The following is a 16,844-nucleotide window of genomic DNA, read 5'->3' on the forward strand; positions in this document are numbered from 1 at the left end:
CATATTTCTAATGCAAATAGGCTTATTGCAAGACACCTGCTTTTGTTAGATTATAAGGCTATTCACACAAGCAGCCCAACATGGGCTGGGCTGCTCATGTGGAGCACCGAGATCGCTCCCCTTCCCATTGCTTCCACATATAACCCAGCCCGACTTTAAACCCTGTCTTTTAACTGGGGTTAGAGGGCATTGTGTGTATGTGTGCACGTGTGTGCGCGTGTGCACAGCCCAAGTATACACAGAGGCAGGCGCCTAGAGCTCCCAACTTGCAGGGGATTCCCCCAATGCACCACGCTCATCATGGTGCATTGTGGGATACTTGGAGGCTGAGATGCAGCCTCAGAGCAGCTTTTCAAATGACGCCTGAGAGACAGCCAACAGAAGCTGGGCAGTATCCGGTTTGGCAAATGCCATCCCTTAAAGTGTGAGGGGACCAGATAAAAAGCAGACAGAAAGATGTGCTAGCTTGTCAAAAAGATCAAATGGCCAAAAGAAAGACAGCACACACGAGGCAAGAGATTCAGTGTATAGGTGTTTATATGCCAATGCCAGAAGCCTCCAAGCCAAGATGGATGAGCTGGGGTGCTTGGTTGCTAATGAAAACATAGATATAGCGGGCATAATGGAAACATGGTGGAATGGTGAAAACCAGTGGGACACAGTCATTTGTGGATATAAAAGGGCAGGGAGGAGCAAATTGGGGGTGGAGTAGTCCTGTAAGTAAAAGAAGGGAAAGAATCTCACAATCTAGAAAACCTAGGAAGAATTGAGTCCTCCACAGAAACTCTGCGGATGACAATACAGGGCTTGAAAGGTAATGTGCTACTAGGGACGTACTATCGCCCTCCTGATCAAAACACTGACAGTGACTGGGAGTTGCAGAAGGAAATCAGAGAGACAGAGCTGTAATAATGGGTGACTTCAATTACCCACACATGATAGACTAAGTAAATTCATATTCAGGTAATGATAAAGAGGCAAAATTTCTATAAGCTGAATGACTTTGCCATAGAACCGTTGGTCATGGAACGAACCAGAGAGAAGGCAACATTGGACTTAATCCTGAGTGGTGTACAGGACCTAGTATGAGATGTCAGTGTCGTGGAACATTTACGAACAGTAAGCATAGTGTGATCAAATCCAGCATACATGTGAGCAGAGAATCACCAAGGAAGTCTAACAAAGACGCTTTGAATTTCAGAAGAGGAAACTTCTTCAAAATGAGGTGTTTGGTGAAAAGAAAACTGAAAAAGAAAATCAGGAGAGTCACTTCACTCCAGAACAGAGTTAAAACACATGGAGTTAAAACACAATAATAGAAGCCCAGTTAAACTGTATACCAAAAAGGAGGAAAGGTACCACCAGGCCTGGGAGGATCTCAGCATAGCTAACAAGTAAAGTCAAGGGGAAGAAGACTTCCTTCAGAAATTGGAAGGTCTGCCCAAATGAAGAGAACAGAAAGGAACACAAACTTTGCCAAAAGAAATGCAAGGTGACAATAAGGGAGGTGAAAAGAGAGTTTTAGGAACATATTAGCTAAAAGCATCAAGGGGGATAACAAAAACAGCTTTAAATACACCAGAAGCAGGAAATCTGCCAGGAAGGCGGTTGGACTGTTAGATGATGAGGGAGTGAAAGAAATTATTAAGGAGGATATATATAGAGTGGAGAGAAGCTAAATGGGTTTTTCCCCCTCATCTATCTTCATGGCAGAGCATACTTAGCATATACCTGTGCCTGAACTGAGCTTCTCAGGAACAGAGGGTAAAGAGCTCAGTCAGACAGAGGTGACGAGAGATAAAGTTCTAAACTGTCTGGAAAAATTAGAAATTAACAAATTGCCAGGGCCAGATGGCATCCACTCAAAAATCCTTAAACAACCCAAATGTGAGATTGCCAACTTCCTTGCAAAAACATAAAATTTATCCCTACATTCCCTGCACTGGAAAGTGGCCAATGTAACACTGATTTTCTAAAAGAGATCCAGGGGCGATCCAGGAAATTACAGGCTGGTTAGCTTAACGTCCGTTCCAGGCAAATTGATGGAAAGCATTTTCAAGGATAAAATAGTAACACACACAGAAGAACAGGCCCTGCTGGGGGAGAACCAGCATGGCTTCTGCAAAGGTAAATCTTGCCTCACAAACTTTTGGCAGTTCTTTGAGAGTGTAAACAAGTATGTAGATCAAGGTGATCCAGTTGACATAGTATACTTGGACTTCCAAGAAGCTTTTGACAAAGTTTCTCCTCAAAGACTCTTGAGAAAACTTAGCAATCATGGGATAAGGATACAGGTTCATTGTGGATTGCTAACTGGTTGAAGGACAGGAAACAGAGGGTAGAATAAATGGACAGTTCTCACAATGGAGGGCAGTTAGAACTGGGGTTCCCAGGGATCCGTGCTCTTTAACTTGTTCATAAATTATCTAGAAATTGGAGGTAAGCAGCCTGGTGGCCAAATTTGCAGATGACAGCAAACTATTTAGGGTAGTGAAATCCAAAAGAGCTTGCAAGGAGCTCCAAAAGGATCAAACTGGGGGAATGGGCAACAAGATGGCAAATGTGGTTCATTGCTAACAAGTGTAAAGTGATGCACATTGGGGCAAACCCCGCCTGCCCCCGCAACTTCACATATACGCTGATGGGGTCTGAGCTGTCAGTGACTGACTAGGAGAAGGATCTTGGGGTCATGGTGGACAGCTCATTGAAAGCGTCAATTGAATATACAGCTGCTGTGAAAAAGGTCAATTCTATGCTTGGAATCATTAGGAGGGGGTTTGAAAATAAAACTGCTAATATTATAACGCCCCTATACAAAACTATGGTGCGGCCACATTTGGAGTACTGCGTGCCGTTCTGGTCACCATATCTTAAGAAGGACATTGTAGAACTGGAAAAGGTGCAGAAGAGGGCAGCCATACAAGGCTACAACACCTGGAGCTTTTTAGTTTAGAAAAAGGACAATTGAGTGGTGACATGATAGAGGTCTATAAAATCATGCATGGTGTGGAGAAAGTTGACAGAGAGAATATTTTCTCCCTCTCATATAACACTAGAACCAAGGGTCATCCCATGAAACTAATTGCCAATAAATTTATGACTGACTAAAGGAAATACCCTTTCACACAACGCATTACCAGTCTATGGAATTCTCTGCCACAAGATGTGGTGACCAGTGTATCCTCTAATAGGGATTCCCAGATTTTTTTTTTACTACAACTCTCAGAATCCCCAGCTGCAATGGCTTTTGCTTGGGGATTCTGGGAGTTGTAGTAAACAACATCTGGGAATCCCTGTTAGAGGGAACACTGGTGGCAATAGCCACCAGCCTGGATGGCTTTAAGAGAGGTTTAGATAAATTCATGGTGGAGAGGTCTATCAATGGCTACTGTCACCTGACTATAGTCTGGTGGCTATAGGCCACCTCCAGCCTCAGAGGCAAGATGTCTCTAAATATCAGTTGCAGGAGAGTAGCAGTAGGAGAGAGGGCATGCTCTCAGTTCTTGCCTGTGGGCTTCCCAGAGGCATCTGGTGGGCCACTGTGTGAAATGGGATGCTGGACTAGTTAGGCCTTGGGCCTGATCTAACAGGGCTTTTCTTATGTTTTTTTTTACTCATTTACACATGTGTACCATGCTTATCTGGGAGGAAGGTAAGCTGGATCTAACCTCCCACCCGCACCCATGCCCTCCATGCTCGCCAGCAATGGTCATTTGCATAGCCTTTATTAGTGTTTCATTGCATCTTTGCCAGGTAAAAATAAAGCTTCATTTTTTCTATTTTCATTCTCTTTTTTGTTAGAATAATAATGTTTTTGTAATGCACGTAGCTCGGCGGATGCTTAAAGCTGTGCAATCTCTCACTCTCTCAGTCTGCTTGCACAAGAATAGCAGATATAGGTTTCACAGCAAGAGGCACATCACAGGTGACACAAGTACACCAAGTTGCACCCGTGCAAGATGTGCATTCCCAACAACCCGTACTTGTTGGGAATGCAAGCTCCTGACTTAGCAGAACTAGCTGCACAACATCCTTGCTCAAGTGCCACATGTTTGCACTAGTGCAGCATCAGTCTGTATGACAGCCACTGAGTAACAATTGTCACAAACAATTAAATGGGCTTCCATATGAGGCAGACAAATTTCTTTACTTTAAAAAAAAATAGATTGGTGGTGGTGGTGGGGTGTGTGTATGAGAAAATGAATGAGAAAAATGCCCTGCGTTATCTTGCTATGGTTATAAAAGGTCTAAAAAGGTAAACACAACACATACTCTAAAAACACACTGAGGTTGTTCCCATGACACAAGCTGCTTAGTTAGCAAAGTGTTTACCCAAGCAGCCCATGCCGCCTTGGCCTTCGGGAGGCCACCTGACCCAGCTGCTGCAGAACCCGGTAGCCCACACCCAGTAGACAACATCCCCATCCACTACCCAGGCAAAAACTGAGGTAGGAGGGGGAAAGAATCCATCCTACCTCACTTTCTGGTTGTCTGCAGCACCGCAACTCTGCACAGTCCTGTAGCACAGTGCAGCGTGGACAGGGAGAGGAGCCCTGTTGCATTGGCGAGGGCTGCCTCTCCATGGTCTGCACAGTGTATTGTGGGAGGACTTCCTCCACTTGGCTGCATTCCAGTTTACACACTACAACAGAGTCACTACATGTCGGATAAGTGCACTTCTGTACTGCCTGTGTTTCAGCATCGCAGTCCCTGCACTGTCAGCAAGGTGCTGTTCACATTTCCGATGCCTTCTTTCGGGTTTATCTTTGTATTACAGTGCTACAATGTTGTATGTGTGTCGCAAAAAAAAAGAGAGAGAGAGAGAGCGCAGTATTTTCCTGTTGTAGGAGATCTGCACAAGCTAGAAAAGACTGCTCCCCCTGCTGGTGGCTTTGCACAACAAATGGCTGGACCCTTTATTTACGTTTCCAATACAATCCTGCCAAGCCAAAGCATTTTACCCCTGTTGTAGCATGTAATCTGGAAAGTGGCAGAGACACTTCAGGTGTCCACCACTGCACTGGCCATGTGGGCACATGAGTGGCAGAGCCCCAAAGAGATTACCATAATCTGAGGGAAGATAGGTAGGGTCCTGCCTTCCCCCAAGTCCCCCTTCCCCTGGTTTTGTCATGTGAATGACCTCATTGGCTGACATCCTGACTAAATTACTCAATAGAAGTCCTATTGAAATCAAGTAGTTCTTTAGAGTAACCCCTGAGACATACTACTGAGTAAATTAATTTGGATGTCAGCCATTGCTTATTTTGTAATTTAGTGTTTACTCTATCCAAGAGTAGACCCTTGAAAATTGCAGCAAAAAGATGATTATATTGAGCACTAACACAGAAAAACCATGGATTGTACAGGGAGAAAAATACACTATTTCCTCTGCGATTACATTGCCTATTAGGAAATCTTTTCAAAGAGACAAGGATGGTATTTGGGTCTTTTGCAGCCTCCAAAACACAGTCCTTCTAGCCAAAACCATATTGTCTGTGGTCTTGCTATAGCTTTGGCGGGCAGAGGAAAGCAACCTGAGAGAGTCAGTTTGAACCACTGAAATAGGCTGTTCACTCCTCCCTGCCCCCCAGTGAGTGTGATGGGTAACAGCCCGAGATACACAGCTCTGTTTTGGTTCAGGATAAATGCAAAATTTAGATGTCTGTGTGGCTGTAATTGTGTTATACAACATAGAATCAAGTTGTTTAATGAAGGTTGTGATGACATATAGTTACACCTAGTTACCTCATAGCTACCCCTGCTTAGCAAAGAAGCACCTTCTAATATGGTGATTCTCTTTATTTAGCAGGGGGAGAGTAACTGGACCTATCTACCCCCAGCACAATACCTCCAGTGACTGTTGCTGGTGTCTATCTTGTTTTTCTTTTTAGATTGTGAGCCCTTTGGGGACAGGGATACATCTTATGTATTTATTATTTCTCTGTGTAAACCACCTTGAGCCATTTTTGGAAGGGTGGTATAGAAGTAGAATGAATGAATGAATGAATGGACAGACATATGTCTACATTTTTTCATTTTTTGTTAAGAAACAGAAACACATTTTAGCCCTCATGATTATGGAACAAGACTTTGAAAGTGTGTGACCTGCTGTGTCTGCTAAGCAGATGATGCCCAGGATATGAGTTTCCACTAATCAAGAAAAATGAAGTTCTATACACCCTCCACATGCCTCAAACACCTATTTCTTCTCCTGCCCCTGCACACACTTTGTACCCCTAATCCATGCACAGCCTAGTCCCTGCCCTTAAGCTCTACATTTTGAAATGACTAACAACTATATATTTGGATGCAAATATATATGAATACAATCAGCGTGAATTATTCATACAATATGAATGTCTCAGTGTAAGAATTTGAAATTTTAAGATACAGAAATATCTCTCTCTCTCTCTCTCTCTCACACACACACACACACACACACACACACACACACACACACACACACCATTTAAAACCATAGGCTGTGCTGCAGCACCTCTTGGGGTTGTTCACTATTGGTCTGTTGCAATTTTTATTTCAACAACCTACCAGTATCAGTATGGGCTGATTGCAATCAATCAGCTAAGTGTTGGGAAATCAGATCATGATCGTTATTGAACCCGAGTCTAGGATCTACGCCAGGACTTTCTGGCCGCACAGTACATAGTCTGGACATAAGGAATGGGAACCAAAACTGTGCATCCAGGGAGCAGAATCTGGGCACGGGTGCTGGGTGCCTGGGCTGGTGTGTGAAAGGGCGAAGAAAGACATCGTATAGAAGCAGACCACTTCACAGAAACATCTTTTGCTCATGTGCAAAGCCTGGCTTCACAACTGAAATGACAGAAATGCATGAGAACAAATCAAATGCTAGCTTACATGTCAGTCTTGTCCCTCTCCACATCAGGTGGATTGTCTGGTTATTTTATTTTATTTTTTAAAGAACCACATGAACATTTAGATGCTTATATGTTCATCTGTTGCCTTATTAATTTTTTTTAAAACACACACACCACAAAACTGCTCTGGAGATTTAGGCAGAGGTCAAATTGTTGGGAGGGCCAGTAAAGCAGTTCTATACATCACTGGCTTCTGCTTCAAATGCAAATAACTGGGGGCGGGGTGTTCTCCCCCACCCCACCCCACCCCCCACTACAGTGAGGACACTTTCAGACTGGCCTCATTGCTCTGAATATGTGTCTAAAAGTGTCTTCGCTTTGTGATTTGCACAGCCTGGGATCATGAAGGGAGCAAAGCTCCAAGCTGAGCTGCCAGAGCAATCAAAAGCCCCTTAGTCATGAGCCTTATCATTTGGGAAGTGCTGCAGGAGGCAAAGCAGGATGTGGATGGAGCTCCACCTCCCTGAGGTCCTCTGCTGAGCTGACATGACAGGCAGCTGAGTTAGAGTGCTCTGAGGCTGTCAGAGGAGCCAAGAGGAAAGAGACTGCCATACCAGCACCAGCTGTCCAGTGCTGTACAAAGATGCAGGTCCTAGATTTGGAGTGGAACCCAGTGCAGGGGCAGTGATCACACACCCCTCAGGCCACCATGAACTTGTATGCCAGGGCTGGTTATGTGAAATGTAATGTCAAAGGAATAAAAATACAGTGTGACTGTTGCTTTTTCGGCAGATTCTATTACGAGCCAGAGCAATGGAATGTGAGCAGAGTAAACAGCCATCTGCTGGGTCTCCATGGACCTTTTCAGCCAAAAGGGTTTCCCCAAGAGAAATGAAAGCATCACAAATGTGTGTCTGCACACTGGTGCATGCTCGCACATGTGAGAGAGAAAAGCATAAGAGGAGATCTGCTGGATCAAATTAAGATCCATCTTGTCCAACAACCTGTTTCCAATAGCAGGCAACCAATTGCCTCTGGGACGCTCACAGGCAAGACCTGAAGGTGATGCACATCCCTTATTGTTTAGTTCTAGCACCTGGTTTCCATCTAGCTATCAGGACTGATAAAATAAATAAACATTTATTGTTAAGTTTCTATACCGCCTTTCATTAAAACAATCTCAAGGCGGTATAACTATGCACAGCTCTATCCATGAATGTTGGTTTTTTTTAACTAACTAATCATTTTCAAAGCAAACACACTAGCTATATGTAAATGTATGTACGAATGTGTAAACTTAATCCACTGGGTTCATGTAATTTGATACTGACCATGTGGCCCTTAGGCAAAACAACGCTCCACCCCCAATAGCCCTCTGCAACAGAAAGGGGCAACAGAAAGGCAGCAGAGGCAGGAGAGATCCTCCTTTCATTACTAGTACATTTGTTTCCCTCTATAACCTCAGTTCTGAACCCAAAGATGGTAAAATCTGCAAAAAGTCAGGATATGCCCAGACTAGGGAGGTGATTAAACAGAAAGGTACAGAGTGTCAGCCCAGTGGCACTCCAGGGTTTCCTGGCAGCATTTCCCGCTGTTTCCTTCCAGAAGTCACATCAGCTCATTTTACTTCTATTCACACACCAACACCCTGTGAACCATCCTGGAACAATAGTTATGGACAACAATTATCTATAGACCAAGGAGGGCCTAGCAAAAGTAAGCGCCAAGGGAAAGGGCAGAAAGGTATGGCTACAGGCCTACTACTGCAAACCATGGTTTGTGATCTGAGCTGTGGAGATTGAAGAGTGATGAGACCTTCCCTAGAGCTCTTGCTCCCCTGAAAATTGGCTAAAGACAGCACAGCCTGCTGTTGTTGTTGTTGCCGCCTCAGAAATCCAACAGGCTCCTTCCTCCCTTCCTCTACTCAACATCTACAACTTGAGTTGTCAAGTGTGTGTCACTGTGCATTTTGTTTAGCTTAGCATGTTACCCAGTTTTTCTGTGTCTATCACTCCTTATATAGTCATTGCTGCTGTGACTTGCATATTCTTGTCTGGCTACAAATGGGCTCATTTTCCTTTGAGGCACCCATCCACTGGCAATTCCTTTCTTTTTTTCCTTGAGCAGGGCACCAAGGGAGACTCCTGCTGAGCCTTAATTAATTAATTAATTAATTTTATTGTTAAATTTATATACCACCGTTCATTAAAACCATCCCAAGGTGGTTTATAGCAAAAATTAAAAACTATTAAAAAATGACACAATTAAAATATTAAGCTAAAATATAAAATAAATATGATTTAAAAGATTTAAAATACAAGCATAAAAACTGTACAAAATACAAAGAAGCAGCAATAGAGACAATCATAAAAAGGCCTAGGTAAAAAGCCAAGCTTTCTAAAAACTGTGAAGAAGACCGAGGAGCGAATAGCCACCGGGAAAGCATTCCAGAGTCTGGGGGCAGCATCAGAGTCCCAATTGCACAACAACCAAGCCTCCTTCATTGTCGGCACCCGGAGCAGAGCCCCCTCAGATGACCTCGTCAAGTGGGCAGTAACTCTTGGGAGCAAGTGGTCCCTCAGGTATCCCAGGCCCAAACTGTTAAGGGCTTTAAAGGTCAAAATCAGCACCTTGAATTGGCTCCAGAAACAAACTGGTAGCCAGTGCAGCTCTTTCAAAATGGGTGTGATGGGATCCCACCGGGAAGCTCTGGATAAAACCCTAGCTGCCGCATTTTGCACTAGCTGCAGTTTCTGAATATTCTTCAATGGCAGTCCCACATAGAGGACGTTACAGTAATCCAGCCATGACGTGACTAAGACACGGGTAACTGTGGCCAGATCTGCCTTCTCAAGAAAGGGACACAGCTGGCGCACTAGCCGAAGCCGTGCAAAGGCACTCCTGGCCACCGCCTTGGGGTTTAGTCATGAATTTTGGAAGAAAACAAAGGAGCCACAGAGATGGTTACCAGTAAGGTATTCCGTGAAAATACAATTTTCTGAGGAGGGTAAACAATGCAGCATTAGCTCCTCAATAAGGCAGTTCACACGGTCAGAAATAGAGTAGGATAAGCATCCTGCCCAACTTTGGCAGCTGTGCACACTCTCGTTTTCTGATCATGTGAGAGTAAAAAACTAGTTGGGAGGCAGGAGGAGGAGGGATCATTTGCTAAGTGGCAGCTGGGCAGGAGGGCTCCATTCTACCCAGCAGCTGCACCCAGCTACTGAATGAGGTAGGAGGGAAAGCTGCTGCTTAGTGAATGATTACTGTTGGTGCCTCCTACCTTGTTTTTCATTCACACACAATCAGAAAACAGGAGTGCACACAGCTCATAAACTTGGGTAGGATGCTTGTGCTATCCTATTTCTGATCATGTGAACTGCCTTCCTAACTCTATCCCAATATCACCTCACATCTTGAGTCCTTGCTGGTAAAAAAAACACTGATCTAGTTGCACATTAGCAATCACGTCCCATTTGCTGTTTTCTGGGGACCAGTACTGCTTCCCTCACCTCTTAGACTCATTCTGACACACTCTTTATTTTATTTATTTTATTTTATTACATTTATATCCCGCTCTTCCTCCAAGGAGCCCAGAGTGGTGTACTACATACTTAGGTTTCTCCTCACAACAACAACCCTGTGAAGTAGGTTAGGCTGAGAGATAAATGACTGGCCCAGAGTCACCCAGCTAGTATCATGGCTGAATGGGAATTTGAACTCGGGTCTCCCCAGTCCTAGTCCAGCACTCTAACCACTACACCATGCTTTCTCCCCTTTAGAGAAACTCTTAAGTTTCCTCAATAAAGTTCTTGCTTGTTGTACTATGAACTGGTGTGCCATTTAAGAGATACTAAACAGAAGTGAGCAAATTAAATGGCATAATCCAGTTCCAGATCCTGAAGAGCATGATGGGCTTAGGATGTCCATGCTGCTAGACCTGGGGAAACTGAAGCATGGAGGCACAGCTGACGCAACCCAAGAGATGCTTGCTGCTAAAAGGAATGGAGCCAGTGTCTCAACACCCACGTGAACCTATACAGGGCTTATTAATTTCAGGGAGCAGGGGAGTCCCATGGGGTCCTGGGGACTTGAAGGAGCCATCATCACAGGATCCAGAAACAAGATTTCTTATTTTCAGAGTGTGTGCACCAGGGAAGATGCAAATAACTAATTCTCATCTCTCAGAAATGTCTTCTCCCAGGGAAAGAAGTGATGCCGGAAAACAAAATGAAACCACAGACAGCTGCTGTTGACAGCAGCCACTCAGTTCCTGGACATGTTACAGAACCAGGGAATGAAGTATTGGGCACAAAGAGAGTCTGGAGCGTCTAATGGGTGCAATCCTTGCAGCAGAGAGGCTGCTCTGCCAAAGTATTTCCAATTCCATCTCTACTGTGAGATCTGGAAGCTGGGGCCAGGCCTGTTTGCTTAATATGTTAAAATTTAATGAGGGGATTGTTCATGGAAAAAGGAATTTGAATTCCAGCCTTGCCAGGCCCAGCCTTTCAGTAGCTTCCAAGCTGAGCAAACTGGGAAGGGAGAAAGACAACGCCTACCAATAAAGAGCAACCCTCAAGTGACCCAGCACAGAGTGGCTAGTGTGGAAGCGCAAGGCTGCCTCTCTCCATTCAGCCCCTTTTGCCAGTGGCCAGTTGCCCAGGGCAAGGGACACACCGTGACATCACAAAAAAGGAATGACCAGGGCCCTCCTCTTCAGCGTTCAGCTGAGCCGGCAGATGAAGGCCTTGATTGAATCAAGATGGAAACACGCAGTGCTAATTTTTCTCATGAGTGCCTCAGCCAGGCTGGGCAGAAGGCCATGGCGCAGACATCGCTCCACTCACACTGAAACCTAGTACCCTAGACGCACTGTGAATGGTCTTCAACAGGGCTGGGTCTGAGTTTGAGAGGGCCTTCAGCATGGTGACCTCTGGTGAGCCCGCCTCCACTTACTGTTGGGGGCAACTGGGTTTCTTTCATTCGCAGCAGGTCAAGAGCAGCAGCAACAGCGTTCTAGCCAGAAGCTGCCATGTACCCTCCACCCCCCCCCGCCACCGCAACAGTGGCCCACATGACACTGCTAACCCACTACAAATGAAAGAAACCCATATCCAGAACCACACTAAGGGAAAGTGGGGCCTACCCAGCAGGTGGCTGCCAGTTGCTGACTGGGCCCAATCCACCCCAGGAGGTCAGGGTAGGCCTCAGCAGTGGCCCCTTCAGGAGGCTGGACCCCCGGCAGCTGCTGGCTCTGGCCCCCAAAGTTTTGCACTCCACAAAGCCAGCAAGGCAACAAGTGGAACAGAAAGAACTATCCAGCATCCCAAAATCAGGCAGACCAGGAGGTATTAATTCCCACAGTTAGACAAAGGCTCTTCTCTCAAGTGCCAAAATGACACCCTCCATTTCCCACTGGGTAATGGGGCACTGGGGGAAATGACAAAATGACACTGGGGAGACAGCATAGTGTAGTGGTTAAAGTGTTGGACTAGGACCGGGAAGACCCGAGTTCAAATCCCCATTCAACCATGAAACTCACTGGGTGACTCTGGGCCAGTCATGTATCTCTCAGCCTAACCTACCTCTCAGGGTTGTTGTGAGGATAAAAATAACCATGTACACTGCTCTGAGCTCCTTGGAGAAAGAGCAGGATATAAATGTAAATGTGAACAATAATTTATCAGAAGGTAAGCACTACAGTTCAAGCCTATTTACAAGCCATACCCACCAGTCTGGCAGACCTGTTCTCTAGTTGCAAATGTTGGGTGAGTGGGCAACAAAATGGCAAATGCAGTTCAACTTTGTCAAGTGTAAAGTGATGCACATTGGGACGAAAAACCCCAACTTCAAGTATATGCTGATGGGATCTGAGCTGTTGGTGACTGACCAGGAGAGGGATCTTGGGGTTGTGGTGGACAGCTCATTGAAAGTGTCAACTCAATGTGCGGCAGCTGTGAAAAAGGCCAATTCCATGCTAGAGATCATTAGGAAGGGGGTTTAAAATAAAACTCCTAATATTATAATGCCCTTATACAAAACTATGGTGCGACCACACTTGGAGTACTGTATACAATTCTTGTCCCCACATCTAAAAAAAGGACATTGTAGAACTGGAAAAGGTTGCAGAAGAGGGCAACCAAGATGATTGGAGCCTAGAGAACCTTTCTTATGAGGCAAGGCTACAATACCTGGGGCTTTTTAGTTTAGAAAAAAGACAACTGCAGGGAGACATGATAGAGGTCTATAAAATCATGCATGGTATGGAGAAAGTGGAGAAAGAGAAATTCTTCTCCCTCTCACATAACACTAGAACCAGGGGCCATCCCATGAAATTGATTGCCAGGAAATTTAGGACCAGCAAATGGAGGTACTTTTTTACACAACACATAATCCACTTGTGGAATTCTCTGCCACAAGATGTGATGACAGCCAACAACCTGGATGGCTTTAAGAGGAGTTTGGATCACTTCATGGAGGAGAGGTCTATCAACGGCTACTAGTTGGAGGGCTATAGGCCACCTCCAGCCTCAAAGGCAGGATGCCTCTGAGTACCAGTTGCAGGGGAGTAACAGCAGGAGAGAAGGCATGTCCTCAACTCCTGCCTGTAGGCTTCCAGTGGCATCTGGTGGGCCACTGTGTGAAACAGGATGCTGAACTAGATGGGCCTTGGGCCTGATCCAGCAGGGCTGTTCTTATGTTTGCAAGCCACCTAGGGTTACTCAGTACTGGTATGGGGAAGACACACACTTAGATGCACTCTCATCTTTACTATAACTTCACATATGATGCACTGAAAGTGGGTCCTGAGAGTCTGTCTGATGAGAAGTGTCTCAAACTATCTTTGGATTCACTGATCCACATGCTCATACGCATGAGGCTTTAAAGACAGAAGGAAACTGCCCTTGTGCCTCTGCTCCCATGCTAAGAGATTCAAAAGCAGAATCCATCTTCCTAAGTGCTAAAACAAGCATTCCCCATCCCTAAACCCTTACATGTAGCTAGGTTATTCCCCACTTGGAGCAGGACCTTCTCTGCATTAGCCCCAATGTTCTGGGATTTCTTTCTGGGAAAGGTTCATTCAGAATCCTCCATGCTATCCTCCCAGAGATTGGTTAAAATGTTTCTTTTTAAGAAAGACTTTAGGATCTTGGATAGCATGCATGTTATGTCTTAGGTACTACTGTTCTTTACGGGTCCTGAGTATGATTAAAGACAGGGGGTTTTTAAACAACAACCTGGGGCTCCAGCTTGATTGCTTCATAGGAAGGATCTGCTGGTGGTGAAGCAAAGGTCCTTTGGCTACAGCAAGAGAGCTGTTTCCCTGGAGTGTGACCAGGGTGCCCACCACAGGTAAAAAGAAGAGGTTTGTTACACACAACTGGAAATAAAAGCAAACAGGCATTATTGCAGTAAAAATGAAAGCAGAACTAAGCTGCTCCTGGAGAAAGAAAACAGCTTCTTCCCCCTGAGCCAGGAGCTTAAGGGACTGCAAAGATATTTATATACTGTAAGCAGACGGAAATCTAGCTTCCGCTTTGTGCTGCTGACCTAGGCTTCCTCATGCCCTGCAGCCTCTCTGCCGCTGCCATCAGTCAGGCTGCAGCCTCACAGCCTCCCATGCCTCCCTCCATCTGTCTCCTTCTTTGGCTTCCTCCACCTCATAGGTCAAAAGGACCCCAGGCCATTTTATTCCCTTGTAGGTTGCCACCAGGCACAGAAACACTGGACTATCCCTGCATAATGCATTTTGAGATTTCTGCAAATAAGAGGAGGTCACAGTCTTTGCTCCAAGGCATGCAAGTGTCCTGGGCTGAGAGAACACCAAAACAATGATAACCATATATTCTGCACGTGTGAGCTCAGGGCACAGAAATGAGAACTTTCTGCACAGCAACGTAAACTAAACCTGCCCAGCAAGGTGAAGTACTATACAGGAATCGCCAATTCGGAATTTGGGGCGTGGGAATGGATTCCTCCCCCTAGTAATGGATCCTATGTGCCTATGTTTAGGAATGTGCCTATGTGTAAATAGATTAATCTCTGCAGAGAGGAAAGGAGCGCACTCCCCCACCCCCCGTTTTTGGCCCTACGTTTTCCGTTTGTCTGTGAAGTTTTCATTTCCTGGTCGTTTCCCTTCCAGTTTATACACCACCTTTTTCTCAACAGAGAAGCTGTTTCCACCAATCTCTGGCAACCCAGATCTCTCAGGCAGAGAGCCATCTCCAGAAACGAGGAATTTGAGTCCGTGGTTGTCTTTGTGCTTCCCAATGAATTCCTGTGGATCGGGTCAGAGCGAGCGCGCTAGGGCGTGGGGTGGCGTGGGGGAGGAGGCGAGAAGACGAGAGCGACACTTTGGGGTTGTTGTTTTTCCAGCCGACGGAGGAGAACCGGTCGGCGGAAGGACAATCTAACGGACCCCAGAGAGCCTGTAGGCACCCTCGTTAACAATGGCAATTGCTGGGTAGAAGCGGGTAGGTTTTGACCAGGGCCCGGGGTGGGGAGGGGGGTGGGTGGATCGACAACAGCCCCACTCCCCTCCCTGCACACACCGCGCCTCCTTGCTTGCAGGGTGACAGAGGGCTTTTGGCTGCTGACAAGTGAGAGAAAAGGCAGCTCCTCCCGGGAGAGGAAGAAATGCGGGAGCGGATCACGCCACGAGAGAAGAAGCCGCTAGGGGAGCCGCAGAGAAGGGGAGGGTGGCCGTCCTTTTCTTACCTACATCTGCATTGCAAAACGCCTGTTGCGGATGCACCGGGGAGCAGCTGCAGGCGTCGGCGAGGCGGTCCATCCTGCCGAGGAGCAACACGGCCAGCGAGGCCAGGAGGCTCGGGAGCGTAGCACTCATCTTGCAGAGAGGGAGGGACGGCGGGCGAACTGACGGACCGGCGGGTGGGCGAGATTCCTGCTCACAGCTCTTGCCGCCTCATCCAGGCACGCGAGAGCGCGCGCGCGCGCTCGATCTGCTGAGTTCTGCGGCGTCTGTGGCGGTCCCGGGGGCACTTGCGAGGCTTCTGCAGCCCAGCCCCGAAAGTTTGACTCTCCGCGTCGTCGGCCTCTCGCTCGGGGAGAGGATCGCGCCGCGGGGAGAGGAGAAGCCCCTCGGGTCTTGGTCGCCTCGTTGGCTGTGCTGCTTCTTTTGCTGCTGCTGCTGCTGCTGCCTTCTATGGAGGTGTTTTCTTCTCCTGGCTTCTCCTCAGCCTGGCTTTTTAATGGGCTCTGGGGATTCGCTGCTGCCCCTCCTCTCGGTGGCACTGGGCCAGAGCGGGCGGCTCGCCTGCTCCCGTCAGCGCTCTTGCGCCGCTCTCCCTTCCTTCGCCTCCGGCCCCGGCAGGCTCGCTTTCTGCAGCCGTCCGCGGGCTTGCTTTGCTTGACAGCGCCCTCCCTTCTCGGGCTCTGCTGCGCTCAACTCTCCAGGCAGTCCCAGTGGATTCATTAACTTTGGTCTGCGCAACACCCAGCACGCGTGGCGCTCCATGTTTTTTAAGCATCAGAACTGTAGTAATGTGACTAAAGGAGCCACCACCGTGAGGAACAGCAGCCGCCTTTCCCATTAAGGTTAGGGCTGCCCCGCTTGCTTCTCGCTTGTCCGCGACTCCCCACAAAACCAGGGACACACACCAGTCCTACACCTCTGCTTAATCCACAGAAACGACCAGCCCTGCTGCTCTCCTTAAGGCTTCCCCTAAAGTCATCGCTCTTAGTAAATCTAGCCTAAACCAAAATTGCCCGTCTCTCTCCCATTCAGACAACAGCACCCACCCACCCCACCCCCGCTCGGAACAAATACTTTAGCACAGCGCAGCTTAAAATGCTCCTTCTCTTGCCCAAACATCCGACAACGTCAGCTCAGCTGGCCAAGCAGTCGTCAAAGATCTGCTGGCAATCTAAGAGGGTGATGTTGAATGTCAAGTGTCGCCTAAAGGTCTAGCCAGTGTGGATAACAACAAGAGCTCCAAAAAGGACGTTTTTGAAGTGATGCTGTTGGAGGAAAATGTGGGGAAG

General features: G+C 46.8%; 1 protein-coding gene across 2 annotated transcripts in view; it reads right to left on the reverse strand.

Annotated features, from left to right (window-relative positions):
* Positions 1 to 16,203, reverse strand: part of TIMP2 (TIMP metallopeptidase inhibitor 2) — a 47,840-nt gene extending 31,637 nt beyond the window's left edge. The window contains exon 1 of one of the 2 annotated variants that reach the window (XM_053292633.1): positions 15,558 to 16,203. In XM_053292633.1, the coding sequence (XP_053148608.1) occupies positions 15,558 to 15,687 (130 nt within the window). In that variant the 5' untranslated portion in view covers positions 15,688 to 16,203. The remainder of the gene's footprint in view (positions 1 to 15,557) is intronic. The other variant, XM_053292635.1, reaches the window with a different exon arrangement.
* Between the last annotated feature and the right edge of the window lie 641 nt (positions 16,204 to 16,844).

This window comes from Hemicordylus capensis, chromosome 2, assembly GCF_027244095.1.
Source record: "Hemicordylus capensis ecotype Gifberg chromosome 2, rHemCap1.1.pri, whole genome shotgun sequence".
Lineage (NCBI taxonomy): Eukaryota > Metazoa > Chordata > Lepidosauria > Squamata > Cordylidae > Hemicordylus > Hemicordylus capensis.